This window comes from Oreochromis niloticus, linkage group LG10 (assembly GCF_001858045.2).
Source record: "Oreochromis niloticus isolate F11D_XX linkage group LG10, O_niloticus_UMD_NMBU, whole genome shotgun sequence".
Classification (NCBI taxonomy): domain Eukaryota; kingdom Metazoa; phylum Chordata; class Actinopteri; order Cichliformes; family Cichlidae; genus Oreochromis; species Oreochromis niloticus.
Genome location: NC_031975.2, coordinates 30,781,464 through 30,805,951, shown reverse-complemented (window position 1 = coordinate 30,805,951; position 24,488 = coordinate 30,781,464). Strand labels below are relative to the sequence as shown.

Below are 24,488 nucleotides of genomic sequence, written 5' to 3'. Positions count from 1 at the left end.
CAAACAATAAAACTGAACCGCATGTGTTATAACAAACAAAAAATCAAGCTGTCATCCTGTTAAATCGTGTTATATTGTAAAGTAAAACGATATTAGATATTAGAAAGAATGTTCCATGGCATCAGAGGGCTTTAGCAACAATAGGATCCAGTTTTATTTGCATTCATCCATTTTCTTCTGCTAATCCAGTTCAGGGTCATGAGACAGTTGGTGCCTATCCCAGCCTTGTACACTGTGGACAGGTTTCAAGGGAGACAGAAAACCATTCAAGCTCACATTCACACCTGTGGCCAATTTGGAATCACCAGTCAAACTAAAATGTATGTCTTTGCACATGCTCAGTGGCTCCTCTGGCTTCCACCCACAGTCCAAATTTACCACAGAATACAATCCATACATGCCATACATTCTTAACTTAAAGTAAACGTCTTCCTGCTCTTTGAATTCGATAACTTATAACAATGATGCAGACAGATAAATACTCACTTGTAGCACGTCACTACCTGCACGCGCTGGGGTGGGTTTTTCTCTTCATAGCTGAGAGGTTTGGGAGAAAATTCTCCAGTGTTCATTTCCACTTTTCAGACATATTTTGGGGAGATATTTGTAGACAGCAACATTAAGATAAGAAACATTTGAGGTGTCGTAAAGGCCGTCACTGCTTGATTGTGTTTGTGCGTGGCCGGGATGTTTGTCCGTTTTTTCCCATGCTGCATCACATTTGGCCACGGTGAAGTCACCCAAGACTTTAAGCCTTAACAAAATCCAACTGGGTGAGGTATATTAAAAAAGGCATCACCCTCCCCGTGCAGTTGCTATGATACAGGAAAGAGTAAAATAGTTTTTAGTGGCAGGCTGGAAACTTGTTTTTTTCATGGCTGGAGGTGCTGGTCGTTTTAACATAGAGGTCTATGAGGATTGAACTGGCCATTAGAGGAAATGCAGTTTTTGGCTTCATTTTCAGCCTCAGGGAGGTTGTTGCCTGATCACGGTGAGCACGGTGTGGCTGTACTAGTGCAAATGTTTCAGACTTGCTGAGGAAACAAACAGGAGCAGCACACGCGTCAGTATTATCAGCACGTTTTCTCCCCGCGTTCTGCACTCAGCTACAGTTTCAGTGTTCCTGCAGTAGGATTTTTGGTGTTTACCAATCGAAATGCTGTCTGGCTGAGGTCCCCTGTTATGCTGCCTTTACAAATTAACATTCTGGGGTGCTTCCTGGTGTCCAAACAGCAACTACACGAGCATCCAGGCCTAGAAGATGTCAGAGAAATGGGAGAGATGGGCACGATAAAGTGATAGGGTCTCTCTCCCTTTGTCTTTTCTACTCTGGGAGCAATCATTGCTGTGTGCAGGTAGCGGACAGATGGTCCGATAATGCAGGAGAGCGGTATTCTTCATCTCTGCCGTATAGGCCCTCACCCAAGCTAAGAGGGAAGATGAGCAATGAAGAAGACAGAGCAGAGGGGATACAGGAGGGAGTCAGAGAGCGGAGGAGAGCATATCAACAACGGAGATGGAGATGAGGAAGAAGGAGCAGCAGTAATAGAGACAGAAACAGCGAGACAGATGGAGGAGGACTGAATCAGAACGCCGGCGAGCTTGCTTTGACAGGCGGCGTGCAGGAGACAGCCAAGTTCAACACCAACTCAAACAAACACGGCGTGTTTGCAATGCAGTATCATAGCACTGTGAAATATTCATAATAAAAGGGTTTCCCTACTTGTCCAAGAAGCAGGAACAGGGGATAACAAATCCCCAGAGCATAAATTGGGCTCTGCATTCCGATATGTTCGTTAGGTGAAAGCCAAAGTTTGAACTCATCTATCAGGACAGATGGCTGATAACTAGCAAAGCAGCTCATAAAATATGAATACGTGTTGCTGCCGGACCAGCGCTGAAAGTGCGGATCATGTCTTCTGCTCTTGTACCGTGAAGAGGGATGAACGTAAAAACAGACTGAGAACAGGAAGTGAAAGGGCAAGTGGGAAGTAAAAGAGGGGACGTGATACAAAACAGCAGAGCTTAAGGAGAGATAAACAGAAAGAAGACGGAGAGAGGGATGAATGACTGGAGACTGAGCGAAGGATATGAGAGGAATAATGATAACCAGGAGGAGGCGATGGGAAAAGACCATTGCACAGTCAGCCAGGAGCGGATAAACAACAACTGCTAAATAAAAATTTTAAAGCAGTCCGCTCTGTATTTCCCAACACTCCTCCTAATGCTTCCTTTTATGCTTCGCTTGTCTAAGTGAAGTTACCGTTGTTATCAAAGGGTGACAGAAAGCTGCTGTAAGACGTGTCTCTGTCAGCAGGTCCTCATTGCCTTCTTTGTTGTGTTTAAAGTGAAGGGGCAACAAGTTGGCTGCTCCGCATTTGCATAGAGTTCAAGTTCAAGCTATTTTATTCAAATCAGGGGCATCAAGTGCAGCAAACTTCTTCTGGCAACTAATTGTACAAAAACTTTTAATCTAACCATCGTTAACTGCTTCGGGGCTGACATGCCATTGTAGTAATATAAGAGGAGACTTCCAGAAGAGCTGCAGTCAGTCAGACCACTAGAACCATCCACCCAACAAGTTGGACAAATGGTTGGCACTGAAAAGCAAGATTCTCGTGTACTTTCATCTAGAAGGCTAAAAAGCATTTAACTCTTCACCCTCAGGTTAGCGGGGGTAATCTTGTTTTTTCTGAATAAAGCCGTTTCGGTCATATTTCAGCCATATTTGTAGAGCCAAATGACTCAGAGGTTAGTGAGGGTGCTCTCTATGCAGAGACCACCCTCTATCCTGGGAAAAACCTGAATCTTTTCTAGTGGGCGTCAAGTTTTTATTGATATATACTGAGGTGTAAAAATGCGTCATTACCCCTTTAAACTCTCAAACATTAAATAAGAGTAACGTAGCAGCAGAGAGTCACTGTTGTGCATTTTCCAGTAAATCAAAATAAATGTTGACTTAAGTTAAGGAATATATGTGAAATCTCTAAATGTTTTTCTATGGTGACCGAAGCACACTGACAGACACGCTTCTCTCAGTCACTGACATTTGCTAATTAACACAACTATTGTGTTAACGTAATTAATAATGACTTGTGCCTCTTATGAGTTAATTCCTCATCAACCTTTAAATGCAGACTGTCAGAAATTCTCACAAAGCGATGGATTGGCTCTGTGTCGACCTGTTTTTACAATGTGTGGTTAAGTGTACGTAAAGATAAGTGACCTCTAGTGTCCATGTAACAAAGTGCACGTAAAAGGTGTGTAGGAACTGCATTTTTCAAGTCAAAGGTGTTTATACCTCGTCCACGTTAACTGCTTTGAAATCTGAGCTTTACCAAGAAAAAAAAAGTTTGATGTCTCAGGAACACTTAGTATGAGAACAAAACAACAATGTGATGGTTTAGCTGGAGGACTTCTTGTATAAATGAAAATAGCAACTTTATGTCAAAAGATCAAGAACCGATTTTAAATATCAAAAGGACAAAACTGATATAAACCAGATATTTTTAGAATATTTTTAAATATGGTGTCTTTTAAAAACGATAACTGAGCAACTAAGCTCATAGATTAGTCAGCCAAAGCTATTCAATCACTGCTCATCTCCTGCATCTTCAAATTACCTTTGAGCTCTTCAAAGTGAGCCTCCACACTGTGGATTTATTTTCATTCAACCCAAATTTCCAAAATCAGCCAATGTTTTACTCCAGACAAATTGGTTCTTTGGCCCATCTCACCGAGGTTTAATTCAACCCTCGGAGCAGCATTTCTGCAACCAACTGTAATTCACACATCTCTCTTCTGGTCTCTCGCCTAACTCCTCTCTTCCTTCTTATTTTATTTTTTTTACTTATTTTTCCCTCCCAATTCCTCTCTGTGTGAGAGGCATCCTGCTGGGAGTAATATGGTCTGTTGCATTAGCAACAAAGAGAAGAGGGAGAGCGAGTGGATCAAAGGCACCGCACTACAATGAACTAAACACGTGTAGTGTACACAAACAGCCCTGAAGGACTCCTGCTGCAGCCTCTCTGAGGCGTCTCAGAAGACAGCGGTGGGAAAAAAACCCTACATGAAGATGGAACGATAAGCTACCTGCTACTGGAACACGGTGATGACTTTAAAGCTCAGGACTCGTTAACCAAGAATATTTGCTGCTGGCTAAACACATCAATTAGTACTGGCATCTACTGCGTGCTGCCATAGAAGTAATAAGAAATGTCTGTATAGTTATGTCAGTATTCATAATCTAAAATCAGTGTGGCTGCTATGTACCCAAGGAAATCTGAGGGGAAAACCAGCTCATTACAACTTGGACACAATTCTATAATGACCAAAACTCTGGCCAGCTCAATGTTTTGGTCCAGATTAAAATATCTGAACTATTGGAGGACTTTCCAAAGAAATTCGTTTGAGTGTGTCTGGCTTCACAGACTGAGCTACATTAAGTTTTTTTTGACAGGAAAACTCCAAGTCGGGAAGGACTGATTAATGGGAGAATCATAAAGCATATTAATAAATGAATTAGTTATTGGATTGATTTATATCTGTAAGCTTACTACCTGAATTCACACCAGAGATCCATCAGCATGTCTTCTGTGTGAGCTTAGTAGTGATGCAGGTCATTAGAGCTACAGTAAGATGTGAGCAGTGAGGCATGCAGTGAAAAACATGGAGAGATCTCATCCATTAACTGCCTGGGTCAGAATTCTGAGAGAAACTGAGGTTTCATGAACTAATGATGACCAAAAGCCATAAGCTGTGTGAAAAAGTTGGATGGAGCCACTGTAAAATCACCCATTGGTCTTTTTTTTCTCATTGGTAGTGATTTGGCCACAGTCACTAACACCGAGCAATGACCATGACCAAAATTACTGCAGCCTTATGCAATGACCTCGAAGTGCTTACTTTGAAGATGGGGAACGGGTCTGAAAATACTCTGCAAATACAGTTGCTGTCTTCAAAGGAATGTCGGTGCATCCAGACAGAGTCAGTCTGCTGTCAGCTTACCATTGAAAGTGGTGAAGTTTGCAATAGCATGCAGAAATAGAGAAATTAAATGAAAAAAAAATGCATATTTTTTGCTTTCTACATAAACAGAAATTTATATAAAGTTACTCAGCCTAGTAACTAATTTTGCAAGTAACTTGCTTTCACATAGGAATATAACCAGAATACAACAATATGCAGATGACACTGTAATCAGTTATTTGCAAAGTATTTGTTACAGAAGTCAGTCCAAGCTGGTCCTTGATTGTTTGGAGATGGGTTGCCTTCTACCAGGTGACGGACTCTGACTGCTATGACTGTAGATTATACAGACCATGTGGAGTGTGATGGTGTGGGCCCAAAATGCAGACATGGAAAACAGGTGGGACTCAATGTTTATTGAGGCTGTTGCAAAGTCCAATGAAACAGAAAGTCCAAGAGGGACAAAGAACCAGGGAACACATTGGACATGGATATAGGAAACACTAGTGGTACGTAACACCAGCACTATATAGAAGGATCATCAGGGAAGTGGTGACAGCTGGGGAAAACAAGACACAGCTGTAACAATAAAGCAAGTAACAATATTTGGGGAATTGACACAAGAGGACCTGTATTGGCCGCCTGCAACCCTGAAATGGATAAGCAGAAGATGATGGATGGATGGATGGATGGATGGATGGATGGATGGATGGGACGAGAAACGCTGAGTGAAGAACTAAATGCTAACATAACCAGGAAATAAGATATTGAGACTAAATGCACCCCCCAAAAACATGAAGAAGATAAAAACACAGAAAACTAAGAATCCATCAGGAATAAGTAAAACTAGGAGAGCCCACAAACTCAGAATGACCCATTACCATGACGCTGACGGCGAAAAGAATTCAATGCACAATGTGGAATTTTTGGTTTCCCAGTGACTGCTGAAGGTTGCCTGTGACAGAACCAGCAACAAAACTGAAGCACAGATTTTAATATAACATAGTCTGTTCAAAAGGCTCCAGCAGCACAAACAGAGGTTCAGTTTAGTGACTGGAATTTGCAGCTACAGCTACAAGTAAAAATAAAATCCAAAATTTCAGCCACTTTACATTTCTTACAAAGAGGGAAACTATCCATATGCTGTTCCCATTTTTATATCAGATTGGCAACATGCACTTTTAGTGTGTATTTATACATGGAAGTCTGTGGGGATTGACTTGCTTTTGGAGCCAACCTCAGCTAGCACTCTAACATGAAGCATCCTCCAGGGCTGGAAAATCAAATCCAAACTGCAAACAGGCTGAAAACAAAAAATACTCTAGGCAGTTATATCAGTGATATATTATAATATATCTCTAGTGTTTAGTATTAATAATATATGAGCCAGTGACATAGTCAAAACATTGGTATCACTAGATTTGCATTCATAATAGCAGCAGGGATGACTGCTATCTCCATCTTTACATTCCACACAACATTAATATTCAGGAAATATATGAATAATATAATGTGGACTCTCTCCCAGTTCCTCAAAAGTGATATTAAACAATTGGATGCAGATTTGCAGGCAAAGTTTAGTTCTACTGATTGTGTAGAAGCGGGACCTGCAGTGAGTTCTGCCAGTTTCAGACTGCAAAAAAACTACATGACATGGAAAACTGAGAAATAAGCATCAGGGCTAGTCTATTTCCTGGAACTATTTGGCTCCAGTGTTTCTGTATTCTAGTAGTGAGTCTTCCTTAGTACTCTGCGTTTCCATGTCCTGGACTTCTGGTTTAGTGGGGTTTTTTCTTTTCTTTTCTTCCTGCCACTCACTTGTTTTCTTTGAGTTTGCACTTGGTTGACTATCAAGCAATGCTGGGTATGTGACCATAATCTCCCTGTATGTCTTTGTAACCAACGAGTTTTCTTATTACAACTCTACAACACAAGAGATGGACTAAGGTTCCACTCATACAATCTACTCGATCAAACTCACTGACAGGCTAAGAGTTAGCCATGTGTTGCAAAAGCCTAAAAGTAGAATGATTTAAAAGCTAACGGTTTTATTTGAGCCACTGTTTAACTTTCCTGTCAGGAAAAGCCTGTGATTGGCAAGTGAGCAGTCCATCATTTGTGCTTACCTTATCATAGCAAGTATTCATGACTGAATGGCTGATGAAACACAAAATGCATCATGTAGTGTGATCCCTGTATGAGAATGCTGTTGAAATGAACTTAACTTATATATATTTATAGACTAAATGTTTTTATTAAGGCAAAAAGGCTTTGAAAGCCTGTCATTGCAAAGACACCGACTCTGTCACTGTCAAAGTCCTTCTAAAAGCAAATCTAAGCAGTTATCTTGGAAAGAATCCAGGTGGTTATTTTGAAGTCTGCACTTAAATGAGAAACAAGAGCGCCATAAATTCAATTTCAGTGGTTACTGCAGCTCTGCACTCCAGTTGAGTGTATAGAAATGCAGGTCAAATCTGATAAAAGCCCCTTCAAAGGTTTGCACACTTTGACCCAAAATAAGGTTTAAAAATCGCATTGTCATCCAATGAAGCCACTAACCGGATTCACATTACGGACGGAGGCAACACAGTTGCTTCAGTCAGAGCCCACGGAGCTCTGCGGGATGCTCCGGGAATGGTGGCAGCATTTTCCAGAGAATTCTTTGGTGATAACCTTCTCTTTGACCCTCTGCTTGTTGCTACTGCTGCATCAGTGCAGCATGATCAGCTAATAGAGGAAGGACAGCTGTGATCTTTAGCAGGGGACAATTCCTCCACAGATTTCTATTCAGGATTCTTGGAGTGCCGGGTCTCCTCCTTATATTTCTGGTCATTATTGTGACTCTTTATTAAAAATGCATTTAAGTGAAGCCCACTGTAAACACTGGTAGTTTGCTATTGTGCCTAGGCATGCTGGGGAGTCTCTGCTCACTCTTTAGAGCTGTTCAGCTGGAGACTATGAGGTTTTTCCAGTACCTCAGCTTGTCTGGGAACACACCGTCACCTCCCATTCGTCTTGTGTGTCTGGGTAGGCTTTCGCTCCTCTTTGCATTGAGCTGTCAGTAAAGGAACCCGCTGCAGTTTTAAGGATGTTTAAGTAGGATCCCAGTCAGATAGCTTTTAGTAACTTTCTGACTATAAACCTGGGCTCTGAGTGTTTTTGCACTGGTGTCTGTTTCTTCTAACCAAAAATCTTTAGCAACTACTAGAAAACACTGGAAATAGTCAGTAAATTCCCTTTTTTGAGGGGAAACTTTGAATTGCAGATACTTTACGTTCTTTGGAGTGAATTATCTCTTCCTTTCAACTAATACGCACTGTTAAAAATAAATACATCTAACCTTACTGCCATGGCACCTTGGGGCAGCTGTGGTTCATAGTGGGTCATCCATTAATTGGAAGGTCGGTGGTCTGATCTATGGCTTCCTCCGACTGCGTGTCGAAGGATCCTTAGGCAAAATACTGAACCCCAAGTTGGCCGTGATTCATCCATCAGAACGTGCGTTTGTGTGTGAATGTTAGGCAAAGCACTTGAAGCATGAGGCTTGTAGTACGAAAACTCTCTGAGCGCTCAATTTGGGTAGAAAAGCAGTATGTAAGTACAGTCTGTTTACCTCAGGACACTGTTTTAAAACTACTTTCAAAGTACTTTAGACACACCTGGGCACTATTTGTCAAACTGACATTCAGAAACGAGTCCACAGTTAATGCAACACAAAGTGTCAACTGTTCTCCAACTTATTAGTTTTACATTCAGTGCACACCTCATTGTTATTGTAATAAGTTCCTACTTGTGTATCATATATTGGATGTATTTACTGTGGGAACTTCAATAAGTTTGGCAAGAGCCATAATGTTATCTGTAATATACACACAAGGCATATCCCCTCCTCGGCTACGAGCGCAGCACAATGGTCAGGCCGTTATCTCTAATTAAGAAGTTGACTGAGGCATGAAGATTAGTCGGGCACAGAAAGAGCAGAGTGTCCAACGTGATCAGCATTACAGATTAATGCAGGGCACTCTGGGAAATGGAAGTTATCAAACAGAGCAGGAGGCTGAAGTCTGAATGCGGACAGTTATGGTGGTGTGTGTCTGAAGCCACACCTTTGTGGCCATCTCTATGTGTGTGGATGCATTTGTACTTTCATTATCTAGCAGCTGACTGAGGCCATATAAGACCAGCACAGCAAAGACATAAGGCAACAAAATCAAACGCAATGCAAGTGTGAGAGATTCAATGGCCATGCAGTGGGAGTGCTTTCAGCTAAATGCTGGTTAGTGGTGCAGTTGTAACATCAACATTAGATATTGGATTTTAATCATTTAAAATTTTCAGCTGTTATGAAGAGAAGATAATCTGGATTCACGTGCAATCATGATATGCTCCAAAGCTCTTATTTTGTATTGAGTTATAAATCAACTGCACCCAATTTCTTTGCTGAAGCCCCAAAAATTCAAGATAATTAGGTGATGGGAAGAAGCAAAGTAAATCTTATAAGAGGTTGAAGATGAAGCAGTGGTTCAAGTCAGTTGTGGCCCATTTATTTTTTCTACTCCTTTTATTTTTTTCGGTCCCCAGATTTGTGTTTATACCTTAGTCTAAGTCGCTGTCAGTGATAAGTAACCCTAATCGTAAAATTGGACACCTAAAAATATTAAAATGTAAGATGTTTGGCTTTTGAAAAATATCCCAGAGTTTCAGCAATCAGAGGACAAAAATAAAGATTCGAACTCAAACGAATAAAACTTTTTTTTAAACAGGGTTCGGGTTACTTGTCCTCATCGATAAAAACTTGGACTTCACATGATTAAATAAACATTAGCAGCTTGATGACAGTTGCACCTTGATTAAAATGAGTTACCTGGTCGATCTCTCCGCAGGGCCGCCCACTGTTCCTGCAGTCATCCAGAAACGTGTCCGTCAATATCGTCAACAACAACAACAAGCTGCTCACACAGCTCGTCACAGGTAAGACTCGGCAGGAGAAACGCTGATTTTCATCGTTTTCATTAGAATCTGCACAGACAGACGTCACAGGCAGTGGTTAAACTGGAGGAGACCTGAGTTCCTTTGATTTTTACCTTTTCAGGTTTATTCATGAACTACGTTACTGGAACTGGTGACGCCTTTTTGTCTTCTATTACTTGACCTTCATTTTGCCAGAAAGCCGTTTGGGATTAAAACTTATTTTAGAAGAGAGACGTGGCAAAGATAGCAGCCATTAAATGAGGCACATTTAAGAATACACAAAGTTTTGGACCAAATCTTTCAAAACCAAAAGTATATTAGAAATCGAGTTCAATGCTCCGTCCATTCAGTTTCTTAATTGCAAAGGGGTTGGAGTCCACCCGGGTCATCATAGGGTTAGGTGTGCTATATGCTGGACAGGTCGTCAGCCCATCACAGGGACAAGTTTGACATACTCTGCCCATGTCAGTGAAAGTAAAACCAGATAACAAAAATATAACCAGTTGGGCTAAATGGTCACATGATGGTGATCACCAACTTGTTAAGTCAATACAGAGTTTCACAGTCTAGCTGTCAGCATCTTCACACAAGAATGGCAGTCTTGGTGGATCTGACCAATCAGAATCAGAATTCTTTATTGATCCCTAGAGGAAATTATGTCACAAACATAAACAGGTGTACTGGCAGCAAAGCTCATATTTTTGTAAAATTACAGTTTGCACTCTCTTTGTAAAATATGCAGATTGAACCCAAAACACAGCCTGTACAGCAGAGCAGCTGCTGCAGCAAAAGCTCAGCAAGGTTTGAGAAATCTTCCAGAAAAGGTGCTGATCAGAGAACCTTTTTTTTTTTTTTATACTTCAAATCTAATACTCAGAACATAATCTACTCCAGCGAAGGTTGGGTCTTCTGCATAAGTTACCACAGAGTCACCACACACCTTGTTATAACCCCCTGTGCGTACCTCCTTGTGACTGCTTTGGTCAGGTTTACATTGCCACAGTCTCACATTGGTTGCAATGAAGACGCTAGCTCGTCTGCAAACTGTTGACAACAACTCACTAAGTGAAACTTTAAAAAGGCCAATGCAAACTGTAAATGGAGACCGTTGACGTATAAAGCAAAAGTGTTTGCAGACAGTTTGGCGTCTTCCATCCAAACTGCAGCCACAGCAGTCTGGTTACAATCGAAGCAATCAAAAGGTTGTTTCTGGTTCCATCTGTGCAACCTTCAGCAACCAATCACCAATCAGTCGGGGAGTAGACTTTTTTCCCCAGCAACTGGAAGTTGCCTGGGGGTCACCAACTGGAGGTCTTTAGGCCCATATGACTGCAACCTAATCCTACTTCATACTACAGGCTTTAGTGTAAGCTCCATTACCCAACAAATAACTTCTAATAGCTTTTAAAATATTCACAGGAGATATTTCAAAGTCAACTAGTTTCATCATTTCTCCATCACAGTGAATTTTTTGAAGTCTGTTAAGCTAAAATCATTCCATATTGCAAAGATTCAAGAACGTGAAGGGAACGTTTGTTTAGCATATGTTCTTCTACAGCATGTGAAATATTTTGCAACTCCCATATTTCTTTCTGAGAACGGTTTCTAATCCAGACTCTCATGTTTGAAGCAGCTGTTCCTGCTATCAGAAGTCATTGCCTTATTTATAATTAAGCATTTACACGTCGTGATTTTACTTCTCCTCTGATTCTTTTAAATATGCCAGCAGAGGTCTCAATTTCTCCTCCATTACTCTGTGATTGTGCTTTCTTCTTTACATCTCTTCATTTGCCACCTGTCACACTGATCGAGTTGACAGTTTTTGGTGAACTGAAATCACTCGGCGTAAACATGCTCGGGAGGCGTCTCTCACATTAAAAAGCAAGCTGACATTTGCCTCCCGAGTCTGAAGAGGAGGAAGATGAAGTCTGCTCGGATGCTTCTCGTCGATGACTAAGCGGCGTTCGTGTACGGGGAGGAACTCCACACCCCAGATGTAGACTGACAGAATCAATTGTGCGCGTGTCAATCAGTCAGCCTCTGCGTTGGGTGTCTTCTACCACCGCGTGAGACAAAGCAATTTGGGATTGGGTGGAGCTGTCTACATTTTCTTGTTTGTTGTGACACCAGTCAGAGTTTTGTCAGCTCGCGCGTGAGGATCTTTCCAGCACACATTCAGTGAAATGTGTCTGGTTTGCACAACCATGTTGCAGAGAGGATCGCTTCCACCAACAGGTCACATCTGGATGGTTGGAATTCTAAACATTTTATCACAAATATACTCGAGATGTTTCCTAGTTTAATCTGTTCTATGTAATATCTTAAACTGGCTTAGGCTGAATAACTCATGTTTTCTAATTGGATCAGAACTGTTTCAATTTTTCTGTTTCTAATTTATAAACTAGGAATAGCAAAAAATTCCAAATAAAAGAAAAAGAGTAACATTTAGTTGATGTGTGATTGTTGCCTTATTTCCATTCTTCCTGTCCTTCAGAGCCACTTGAGATTCATCTGCTTAATATGAATTAATGATCAGCAATTCCACTAATGGGATTAGGCATTGGTGACCAAACAACAATATCACAAAAGGCACTGTACTAAAATGTGACATCACACCTGTGGCCTCTTTAGCAAACGGGACGTCCATCCCTCCTTTCACTGTGGTTACATTTGATCAGAACACACAGTTAATCCAGTCTTTAAGTGATGACAAATGACTCTGTGTTTATTAAGTCTCTTGTGTATTTAACATGTTTTAATGCTTTGTGTCTTGTTCTATTTAATGTGAACAAGCCCCTAAAAACAGTCAGTGATCACTGTTGGCCTCTCTCGGTTTTTATTACCGCTGTTTATTTTAAAGCTCAGTTTTAAACCCTTACGATGTCACTACAGCCCAGCCCATGCAGCAGTACATTAATGACTAACCTGGTATTGTGGATGGATTATCTCAGTTGTTCTCCTGACTAAAGTTTGGTCCGTTTACAGCATCCTGCCATGCGATTGCATTTGTCCCTAACCATCAGGAACCCTCACGTTAACTTTCATCGAGTGGAAAAAAGTTAACGTGAGGGTTCCCGATAGTTAGGGACCTCCAGCTTCACTGTGTTTATATTATGTTAACATGGCTGTGTTGCTAGCGATCACGTAGCACATCATTATATACCAGCTAGCCCAACTTCAGTAACCTCTTCAGAACATGCTATATCATGTTTAGATGGAAACTAGCGAGCTAACTTCCTGCTAACTTCTAACTCCGTTAAATTTCATAAATCCTGTTTTCATGGATGCCTGGATGTTAAACTTAATTGTTACACCTGGTAGAGGTGTAACATTTTATTAAAGATGAAAGAATTTAGACAGTTGTTAACTCTCAGTGATGCCACAGTGTTCGTTTGACTTTGGGACCTGCAGCTGAGTTTGGGCCCAGGGACAGCTAATGACGTCAGACTTAAAGACCAGATTGGTTTGTTGGACATTTTCTCAGCAGTCTCATGAATCACAACAAAATCAATATTGCAGGTTTGGTCATAAGTCCCACATCTTCCACCAGGCTGCTTTTTTTAAGTTTTCATGTTCTCGGGTAATTCGGTAAGAAATCAGCTCCAGTCCCTCCTCTTTGATGTCTCCTCTCTCTTCTCTTCTCCTTCGGTTCAGGATCCAGTGGATTTAAAGCACGAGGCAAGATGTTTGAAGTGAAATCCACCTCTGGGAAGCTCCTGTTCTCCGCCGACGAGCAGGAGGTGGTGGTGGGTGCAGACCGGCTCCGAGTGATGGGTGAGTGACCGCCTTCAAGAGCCTTGAATACTCGGTTAGGATCTAAAGTGGGGAAATGGCTGATGTGCGTGAGTGCGTGCCCTTTTGTTTTATAGGTGCAGCTCTTGTTGCGATGTTGTTAAAACTGCTGTTTGTTGGTGGACTCACTTTTGGGAGAGTAAAAAGCTTTAACTTGAGATTCTAAGGACTTTTATTGTGGCCTTTTTAGGGGTTATCTTAGTAGTAACCGCTTTAGCTAAGATATATACTTTCTTTCACACACAGAGAGAAACACACACTGAGACGCAGACATGCGTTTGTATCCAAGCTGATGTAATGTGTCAAACTGACATACAATAAATGCAAAGCAGAGTAATGTAATGCTTATATTAGCATCATAAGCAGTCGATAGTGAGAAGAGCAAGGCTCAGATCTCTGCTGGTTGTAGTCGTGTATGCCAGGAGTAAGATGACAACTAGCAAAAAGGATGAGGACGATTGTTTTTTTTTTGTTTTTCAAGAGAGAGAAATTCAAGCTAGGTAAGAGAGTGATGTGTTGGGGAGCTCATATTCGCCAACAGGACTCTGAGGGGGAAAGAGGCTGACATGTTAGTGCTTTAGACAAATGAGTTTTGTGCTTATGACGGGAGATAAGAAGTGACAGAGTTGTTCTGACTGCCGCGGCCAGTCGGCCTCCGAGTGACGCCGCTGCAACAAATGATTTCCTGTGAGAGCAGAGGGGTGTAACGGAGGATAGTGAAGACAAAATTAGCTCACAGACAACATCATGAATACAAGCATAAACAAAGCATCTGCATACAATTAACGCTCCAACAGAGAGGATCATCCCGGAGTCTGCCTGCAGGAAGTGGCAGATTTAAGCTTAATGTTGACGGTCCTTTCTCATAAGGTCATGTCACAAGACTGGAGCTTTGACTTAAACAGAGACTCTGTTTGACATGGATGCCCCGCCTGAGGGCTGTTAATGAGCTGAAGGTGAAACTGTGTTTTTAGAGCTGCAAAAATGGGATTTTGATTTATGGTGACAGTGAATGAAACCTGTGAGGTCATGCTTTTCCCTGGAGCTGAGGATGGTTTTCCAAATCATACATTTAACTGCATTCACTCTCTTCTTCATCAAATCTGATAGGGGTGTGGGTGTTAGGGTTCGAGGCTAGGGTTGTGCTGATCACCGGAGATAGCTTAGACATTATAGGTTTGAAAGATAGAGTTGTATGAACCATCTAGACCAGGGGTCTCGAACTCCAGGCCTCGAGGGCCGGTGTCCTGCAGGTTTTAGATATCACCCTGGGTCAACACACCTGAATCACATGATTAGATCTTACCAGGCCTCTGGAGAACTTCAAGACATGTTGAGGAGGTCATTTAGCCATTTAAATCAGCTGTGATGGATCAAGGTCACATCTAAAACCTGCAGGACACCGGCCCTCGAGGCCTGGAGTTTGAGACCCCTGATCTAGACTGTAGGGCCATGCTGAGTGAATATTGTGTTTATGTGGGCAAAAGATTCTTGACTTTTCAGGAATTTGTTGCGAGATGAGGATACAATGGCATGTAATATAATCGGTAAGAGATCCAGACATGTTGATCAGGAATGGGCATGGTGGAGCCTTCCACCGAAAACTGTAATGTGGTCTAAATCATCGAAGAAGGCACCTATTTATGAAAGTCAAGTTACAGAAGTTGATGTTTGTTTGATGTCTGTGGTAAAATCTCAAAGTGCAGCGAATATGTGGTCAAAGCAGAACTTTCCAGGGATGCACTGAAAACGGCAAACCAGCCATTGAGAAGCAGACTGGCCAAACTAAAGTCAGGGAGTCTTATGGTGGCTTAATTCTGTCATATGGAAGTACTGCAGATGTTGTGTGCATCATTTTATAGACTTTTTTTTGGTGTGTTTGCATCTTTTTTCCACGCTTTTCCAACAGAATGAGTGTACGTTAAGTTTTCCTGAATGGGATGAACAGTAATACAAAAAATGTAATATTTAGTGAGAAAGACTGTTTCAAACATGATCCCATAACTGCTTTCTTTAATTTCTTCCTTCCCTCCCTGTTACTTAAAAACTTTCTCTTCCTCTCTGCTGCTTCCTCTGTGACATCATTCCCCATTATTTTTGCATCTGCCATCATTCACCGACACTCACCCGTCTGCTCCATCCATTCAGCAACATTAATAGAGAAACAGATATTTGAAGTCTCTCCTCTTTGACTGGGCCACCCATTTCCAGTTAAGAGCTCCAAAGGGTTCACTCTCTCTGACACACACCTTTCACAGCCCTCTGTGTGAGCAATTACTCTTCATCCTCATCTACATTCATTTACATCCTTTCCAGCCTCACTGAGTCAGACTTTATTACTGTCACCGGTCTCGGCAAAGTGCTCCTCTCGACGGAGGGAGGCACAGATGGAGGCTGGTGACGGACGGCACAGAGGAGAGGAAGGACAGGTAGCGCTCTGAGTTGTTTAATAGAAAGGTGTAGCTTTTATTGCAATATTTATTTCAAAGTCACTTGTCTCACAAGTGTCACTTGTCTCACAAGTGACACTTGTCTCACAAGTGACTTTGTGAGACAACTGGACAAAAGTCTCAAATCATTTCTTTATCTGCTGCTAAATGAGAAATGGATGTGGCAAATTATCGAAACAAGGGGGAAAAAAAGAGTTTGTATATATGTAACAAGCTTGAAAGTTAATATTTGGTCTGACCCTCTGTGTGGCAGCTTCTCTGGATTTCTATAAGTAGTCTTCAGGAATCGTTCTCCAGGCTTTTGGAAGGACATTCAAAGCTCTTCCTTGGGTGTTTCTCCCTTTTTGTTGCCTGTCAGGATGATCCCACTCTGCTTCAGTAATCTTGAGGATCAGGCTCTGGATGTTTTTCGCTCCAGGTTTGCTTTCACTGCATTGGCAGTGTGTTTGGGATCGTTGTCAGTCAGACGCTCTCTTAGATGTATTTCATGGTGGATCAAAATCAGAGTACTTTCTGTGTGTTCATAATTCCATCAGTTTTCAGAAGATCTCCAACTCAAACCATGACAGAGCCTCCACCATGTTTCATAGATAACTGTAGACACTCTCTCCTGACCTCCACAACAGATTTGTAATTTGGTGTACCTCAGCCTTTTTCTCCCCCGTTTCCCTTCCTGAAAATGTTGTATTGACAGCCACCCTTGACTGAGGCCATTTCTGATGAGGCTTCAGTGAACAGTAGATGGATAAACTGAAGGATCAGATCAGGTCTTGTATCAGGTCTTTGCTGGATTTATTCCCGTTTCATAAGGGGATGATTGTCAGATGTACCGTTTTCTCTGAATCATTGTAGGCTCTTTACCTTACAGCACCTTGGGGAAACTGTTGTTGTGATTTGTTGCTGTATAAATAAACTGATTTGAATTCCTCCACTTATCCAGTTTCATTCACTGTCACCATAAATCAAAGTCCCAGATTTAAGCTCTGTGGGAGTCTCCCCCAAGAGGGACAATGGACCCCCTAATGAGCTTCTACCTAATCACATGAGCCAAGGTGTGAAGACGGGTGTAGGTCCACCCCACCCTGTCATGTGAGTGGGCGTTAAGGCGTCTGGGAAGGATCTCAAAACTGGATTATAGATGGCAGACAGTTGGTGTCGTAAACCACCGCCTCTGTTCAAAGATGGTCGCTCACAGTGGACATAGATGGCCTCTTTCACTCCTCTTTCAAACCATCTGTCCTCTCTGTCCAAAACGTGAACATTGACGTCCTCAAAAGAGTGACCTTTGACCTTTAGATGCAGATGGACAGCTGAGTCTTGTCCTGTGGAGGTGGCTCTTCTATGTTGTGCCATGCGTTTATGAAGTGACTGTTTGGTCTCTCCGATGTAGAGGTCTGGGCATTCCTCGCTGCACTGTACAGCATACAGTAAGTCTGTGTTTTGGAGTTTTGTCTTTCGGGTGAACCAGTTTCTGTCTGCATGTGTTGCTGGGTCTGAAGTACACTGGGATGTCGTGCTTGGAGAAAACTCTCCTGAGTTTCTCTGATACACCGGCTACATAGGGGATGACAATGTTGTTGCGTCTGTCTTTCTGATCCTACCTAGTTGGTGTCTGATCTTCTTTTCTGTGCATCTTTGCTGACTTGATAAATGCCCAATTAGGATAACCGCACAGAACCACACAGACTCAGTCTGCGGATTTATCAGAAAATGCGTGGAAGATGTCGTCCCATCCAGAACAGTTAAATCCTTCCCAAATCAAAAACCCTGGATTAACGGAGATGTTCGCATGGCGCTGGCGGCACGGAGCACCGCTTTTGCCTCCGCGAACACATCGGACTACAAACATGCACATTACCAACTCCGGAAGACGATCAAAGCAGCCAAACGTGAGTACAGGGACAGGGTGGAGCAACAGTTTGACAACCCTCGGAGTATGTGGCAGGGACTAAACACAATCACAGACTTTAGAGGGAAAACCAGCACACCGCAGACCACGGCCTCTCTGTGTGAGGATCTAAACGTATTCTACGCTAGATTCGACACAGCGAACACCATGAGACCGGACAGTGTGCGCACCGCGGATGACGTCAGTGCGCACACTGTGTCTGAGGAGGATGTGCGGAAGTACTTCAGGAGAGTGAACCCACGCAAAGCTACTGGTCCGGACGGGATTCCCGGCCGTGTCCTCAAGTCATGCGCGGCTCAGCTGGCTGGAGTGTTTACACACATCTTCAACCTTTCCCTCTCTCTGTCTGTAGTCCCAGCCTGCTTCAAAATGGCCACCATCGTCCCTGTACCCAAATCCTCCACCATTTCCTCATTGAACGACTGGCGACCTGTAGCCCTGACCCCCATCGTGAGCGAATGCTTCGAGAAGCTGGTCAGGGACTTCATCTGCTCCGCACTACCCGACTCACTGGACCCTCTATAGTTCGCATACCGCCACAACAGGTCCACTGATGATGCCATAGCCCTGACACTACATGCTGCCCTGTCACACCTGGAGAAGAGAGACACGTATGTGAGAATGCTGTTTGTAGATTACAGCTCAGCATTCAACACCATCGTTCCCTCGAAGCTGGACAGGAAACTGCAGGATCTAGGACTGAGCAGCTCCCTCTGCAGCTGGATCCTTAACTTCCTGTCTGACAGACGCCAAGTGGTCAGACTGGGCAGCATCACCTCATCCCCCATCACACTGAACACTGGTGCTCCACAGGGGTGTATACTGAGCCCTCTCCTGTACTCACTCTACACCTACGACTGCACGGCCACTAACAACTCCAACATCATTGTGAAGTTTGCGGACGACACTACAGTGGTGGGTCTTATCACCAACGGTGATGAGACGGCCTACAGGGAGGAGGTCAGCGCCCTGACCCACTGGTGTCAAGACAACCATCTCACCCTCAACGTCACGAAGACAAAGGAGCTGATAGTGGACTTCCGGAGGTGCAGAGGAGTACACACCCCCATCACCATCAACGGCACCGCTGTGGAGAGAGTGAGCAGCTTCCGCTTCCTTGGTGTACATCTGGCTGAGGATCTTACGTGGTCAGTACACATAGACAAAACAGTGAAGAAGGCGCAGCAGCGCCTCTTCTTTCTCAGGAGACTGAAAAGATTCGGCATGAGCCCCCGCATCCTCAGGACCTTCTATCGCTGTGCCATTGAGAGCATCCTCACTGGATGCATCACCACCTGGTATGGCAACAGCACCGCCTACAACCGCAAAGCTCTCCAGAGAGTAGTGCGGTGTGCTGAACGGATAATTGGAGGTGAGCTTCCCTCCCTCCAAGACATCTACAGGAAGCGGTGCCTGAGGAAAGCGGGGAGGATCATCAAGGACTCCAGTCACCCCAGCCATAAACTGTTCAGACTACTTCCATCAGGAAGGAGGTTCTGCAGCATCCGGTCCCGTACCAGCAGACTGAGAGACAGCTTTTTTCACCAGGCCATCAGACTGCTGAACACGTCATAGACACCTCACCCTCACTACTGGAACTTCAACATTATGCGCTCCATACTGTACATTAATGCCACTGTTTTGCACATGTCCGACTACCAACCTCTGTATATTTTATATATCTTATTTTATTGTTTACTTTATTTCATTTGTAAAACATGTATATACACACTATATACACACTCACACACACACACACACGTAGAAAAACATATTTAGTACACACATTCAGTAATGTATATACCTTTATATATTGTACACATATTTATTACTTTTTAGATTAGCCATTTTTATATTTTGCTTGTTTTACGTTATTGTATTTTTGCACAACTCTGTTGCTTGAGAAGCTCGCACACAAGAATTTCACTCGCATGTACTGTACCAGTGTACCTGCACATGTGACGTGACAATAAAAGTGATTTGATTTGATTTGATTTGATTTGCATGTCAAATATTGATTGATGATGTTACTTTTGATGTTTATTGTTCTTTCGACTAAAGAAATGGGAACAGATTATGTGTTTTTGCGAAAGTGCCTCAAGTTGTCTGTTATGTGTAGACACAACACTGGTTCACCTGTTGAGCTACATCCTTAAATAACTCAAAAAGCATTCCCCTGAAAATGGACAGGACTGAAGGTGAATGTAAAAGCAGCCAATGTCCTGCGAAAGACCTTCAGTAAGCCTGGAGAGCTGTTAATCGAGGCTACTTTAAAAATGACGGGAATGTCTGACTCCTTGGAAACAGAATATAAAGACACGAAGGCTCGACACAGAGCTGCAGCTGCTGTTGGGATTGCTTTTTAGAGGCAGAAGTCACCAAGAGGGTGGAGTGCTGCTCAAATACGTAGTTTCAGTCACCAAAAACAAAGCACAAACCTCACTGACGGTCTGTATTATCAGATAATTTCATTAATCTTTCTCCAGGAGGATACAAACTGAAATTATCAGTGCTGCTGTCGGTGTGCAATTATGCCTGAGTTTGATTTTCAGCTGCATTGGCTGCTTCTTCTAACTCTTCTTTTACTCAACACAGTTCAAAGAGCCCTTCGTACTTCCAGGTTATGCCCTCTGGAGACAGACACAGCAGGAAAAATGGGGGGAAATCTGAATGAAACTCAAGCTTTCTCAGCAGCTCAGTCCACCGTGGCGACAACACTAAAAAGCAGTCGGGAGCAGTGGCAGAGAGAGAGCACCCGCGATTTGCCAATTACTCCGTTTATCTGCACAGCCGCTCGACGAGGCCGCTCAAGGCGCCGGGGCTAATCAAACACCTTGGCATCAGCTGCCTCGGCAGACGCAGTCGGCTCTTTCAGCTCCTGAAAGATTTCTGCTATTCTCAAAGGTTCTGATTGTAGGTGTGTTAGACTGAACTGTGCTTCGTGTTTTACTCCTGTGTTTCTTAATCTTTGTCTTTGAGCTTCGCTGCATTTGTCTAATCTCTAATAACCGTGTGAAGATTTTCAGTGTAGCTGAGTTACCTGAATTTCACTTCTTACAGTATATTTTCTTTTTTCTCTTCAAGTTTATTTTGTCATTAACACAAAAACACTAGTACAAGAATTTAGCCCCAGACGAGAACAAGCCGAAGGAAAATTCAGTCTTTATATTTCACATTTCACGCTCTGAGAAATGATTCGGTCCGTGCTCAAAAAATATTGGAGTCCTGGATAGATCAGGCACAGATATTATATTCGCTGTCACTGCTTCTCTGTTTATTTGGCTGTTATGGGATCTTAAAGATGGAGTTTGAACTGTGAATATTGATTGTTGTCATCTAAAGGCAGGAGTGGAAATAACATGTTGTATGTAGCACTGCAACAATCTTTTAGAGAGGAGGTCGGGATGGAGGAGGTATTTTTTCTTTCCATCTCCTCTATACGCCGTCAACGCTGCTGTTGCATCTATGATGTCATGTTGCCCTCACACAGACATATTTGTCTGATGACTTGCTTGAAATATAAATGCATTTATTGTGAAATATCACTTTGAGAACAGGTTAAGACTCGTAGGAAACATAGTGTCGTTTCTGTTGACTTAAATAGACCACTGATGTTAACAAAAGATATGATTTATAAGTGTTATAGCAAACATAAAACTATGTAGAGAAGAAGAATTATATATCAAATAAAGTATCTGACAAAAATACCTCTAAAGCATGTCAATAAAGTAGATTCTCATTTCCGAGTGTGGCCTTCACTGGGACTGAAAATATTTCTGATATTCAGGTCCAACTGGACACGTTTTTCTTGCTTACGCCCACTCGGTCCCTTTCTCTGTTTTTTCTTTAGTTCATGAATAGAAAGGACCTGCAGTGGCTCGGTCTTTGACTAGTACAAACAGTTGGAGAGCAGTGTGTGACACGGTTACAGTATGCATTATTAACTTTGCATGTGAGAGCGCTCTTCTAACAGACGGCTGAAACAGCAGCTGTAGACGAGCTGCTGTCGGTTCTGTTGTCCCTTTGACGTATGAAGTCACCGCGGAGGCTTATAAAGCTGCCACATGTCATTACCAGGCCCATCGTTCCTTCCCCACCAATAAAATACATAATTATCCCCTGTGTGTAACTTTAATTGGTCCAACTGAGGTCATTGGAAATCCATGACGCCGCCATCAGTGCCTTCTACTATTTTTAGTCTAGTCAGACACGGTGACAGGCTCCCAGCTGACGGACAGTAAATGAGAACACAAACAGAGGCAATGTAATGATAGGATGGGTCAAACCTGACCTAAAATCCTTTATGTGGATTGTTTTTGCTCATTTTGGCTGCTTTTTGCTTTGTGGGAGAAGAAGCTGGAACCATCATCGACTGTCGTCTTCGGTTACTTCTGTTGTATATCAACAATATTTTTCAAGCTGTAATGGCTGCATATCCGCACATTAAGGAGAAATGTTTGGGTTTTTAATTATTGAAACATCTTATTGAACTGTTGTTTGTGGTCTAATTGTCAAATTCCCACTTGCTATGAGATTTGTTTGTCATGTCTGTGTCAGAATTCCTTTCAGTTTTACTGCATCAGGGTTCAGTTTTATAGTGCAGTAATACTGCACTACATCAAGGTAAGTATCATTCTGAGCTTGAGAATCGATGTAAACAAACACGTGTGGCATGCTGGAGATAACAGTCAAAGTAAGAAAACAATGAAACTGAAGTAAAACTGCAAAACTCTGAGCACATAGTTTGGATCGCATGTATTCAGAGTCTTTTATGAACGTGTTGCCTGACTGTGAAACACTGCCGTGTCCGGTCAATGTGAGCTAAATAAAAAGCCTGAAGGACAGCAGAGCGAGGCTGGAGCAGAGGTTTGTAAGTCACTGGGTCAGCTGATATTCCCACAACATATCTCCTCGTGAGCCGCTCGGACCCTCCTCGAATCAAACTCCAGCTCCAAAATAAGCACTGCTCGCTCATGCGGAGTGAGTGTGCCGGCTGGTTTTTACCTCAGAGCTGAGAAAGTGCAGAGCGGTCGGCTGTGCTGATAAATACAGTGTGAGGTTTACGGCAAAGAGTGGACAAGGCCAAAGGTATTTAAACTTTTACAGGCAGAGAGCTCAGAGGGAGGAACACAGGGGTCACATTGTTGGTGGGAGTCATGTTCACGCCTCTGCTTTGGAGTAAAACAGCAGGAAGAAGTTTTGATTTATACAAAAGGGAAAAAAACAACATGACTGGACTGATGTGGCCACATCCTGCTTTGTGCAAGGGCATCTAAAATCAAAAGTAAGGTGATTAAACTTGGCCTCCTCTCTATTTTGACCTTCAGTTCCAAAGTGAGAGTCTGGTCCTCCTTACTGAACAGATCACACTTATAATATTTATGAATGCAGGAATATTTCAACTTTTCTAGAATAATTCAGCTTATTTTAACTGTTATCGAAATCACTGGTGTTGTCAGTCATGTTTTTATGCTGTTGTACAATTTTGAGTAAATTGGTGGATTTCGGTCTTTGGTTCTTTAACATTGAGCCTAATGTCAAAAACATCCAGGTGGTCCTGGTAGGTCGGCTACTGTAGCTGATTACAGCTGATCTTACTGACAAACCGCTTGACGTGATGACAGAGCTGATGACCTCCTCCACATCTGATTCATCTGTTTTGGCATTCGTTGCATCTGCAGGCTGCTTTGCAACCCACAGCAGCTTATGTATTTCCTTTCTTTTTATCTGACCCATTGATCCACAGCCATGTTTTTCTGCTATTATACAGCTTCATCCATCCATTGTCTTCTGCTTATCCTTATCAAGGTTGCAGTAGCTAAACTGATATGTCTTTAGCCATCTTCCTGGACCGAGTTAGTTCAGGCAGACCACTACGCCAAGCTCTGTTGCAGTCTAGGTAGATCTATGTTCATGATTCAGTTGGCAATTCTTTTAGCATCTGTAATCTTCGTTACCCATGTCCAGCCCATTCCTCCTTTACCTGCTGACTTCATCATGTCTTCCTCTGTGTGTGTCTATAAAGGGAGGATGTCCCTGAACAAAATGTTCCAAAATACTACAAGCAAGCCTTTTTTTTATTTGAAGTTGTTTTTCATCTGAGACTGAAATGTGGGCATTAACTGATTATTCCCGTTCGTCCATGTTCCTGTTTGCATCTGCCGTCAGTGCTGGATGTCCTGAAGCGTCTCACAGTGGTTATTGTTCAGCTTTTAAGAAACTCTGGTGAGTGGTCCAGGTGGCCTGGGAAGATTGTGTGCTGTGTGCTGCCACACGCTGGCATGCACCACAGTTCAGATAGTTTTGATGCTACTGCACTTTGACAGTCTAACCCTGAGGGACGAATTCATGGTGCACAACCCCTTGAATGTCAAGAAAAAAATGAGAGAAGCATTGTC

General features: G+C 42.6%; 1 protein-coding gene across 4 annotated transcripts in view; it reads left to right on the top strand.

The window, feature by feature from the left end:
* The window catches only part of sgcd (sarcoglycan, delta (dystrophin-associated glycoprotein)), a 413,854-nt gene that overhangs the window by 308,130 nt on the left and 81,236 nt on the right, over positions 1–24,488 (top strand). For all 4 annotated transcript variants that reach the window (XM_025910688.1, XM_013276741.3, XM_005472310.4 and 1 more), the window contains 2 exons: positions 9,852–9,939; positions 13,594–13,713. In XM_025910688.1, the coding sequence (XP_025766473.1) occupies positions 9,852–9,939; positions 13,594–13,713 (208 nt within the window). The remainder of the gene's footprint in view (positions 1–9,851; positions 9,940–13,593; positions 13,714–24,488) is intronic.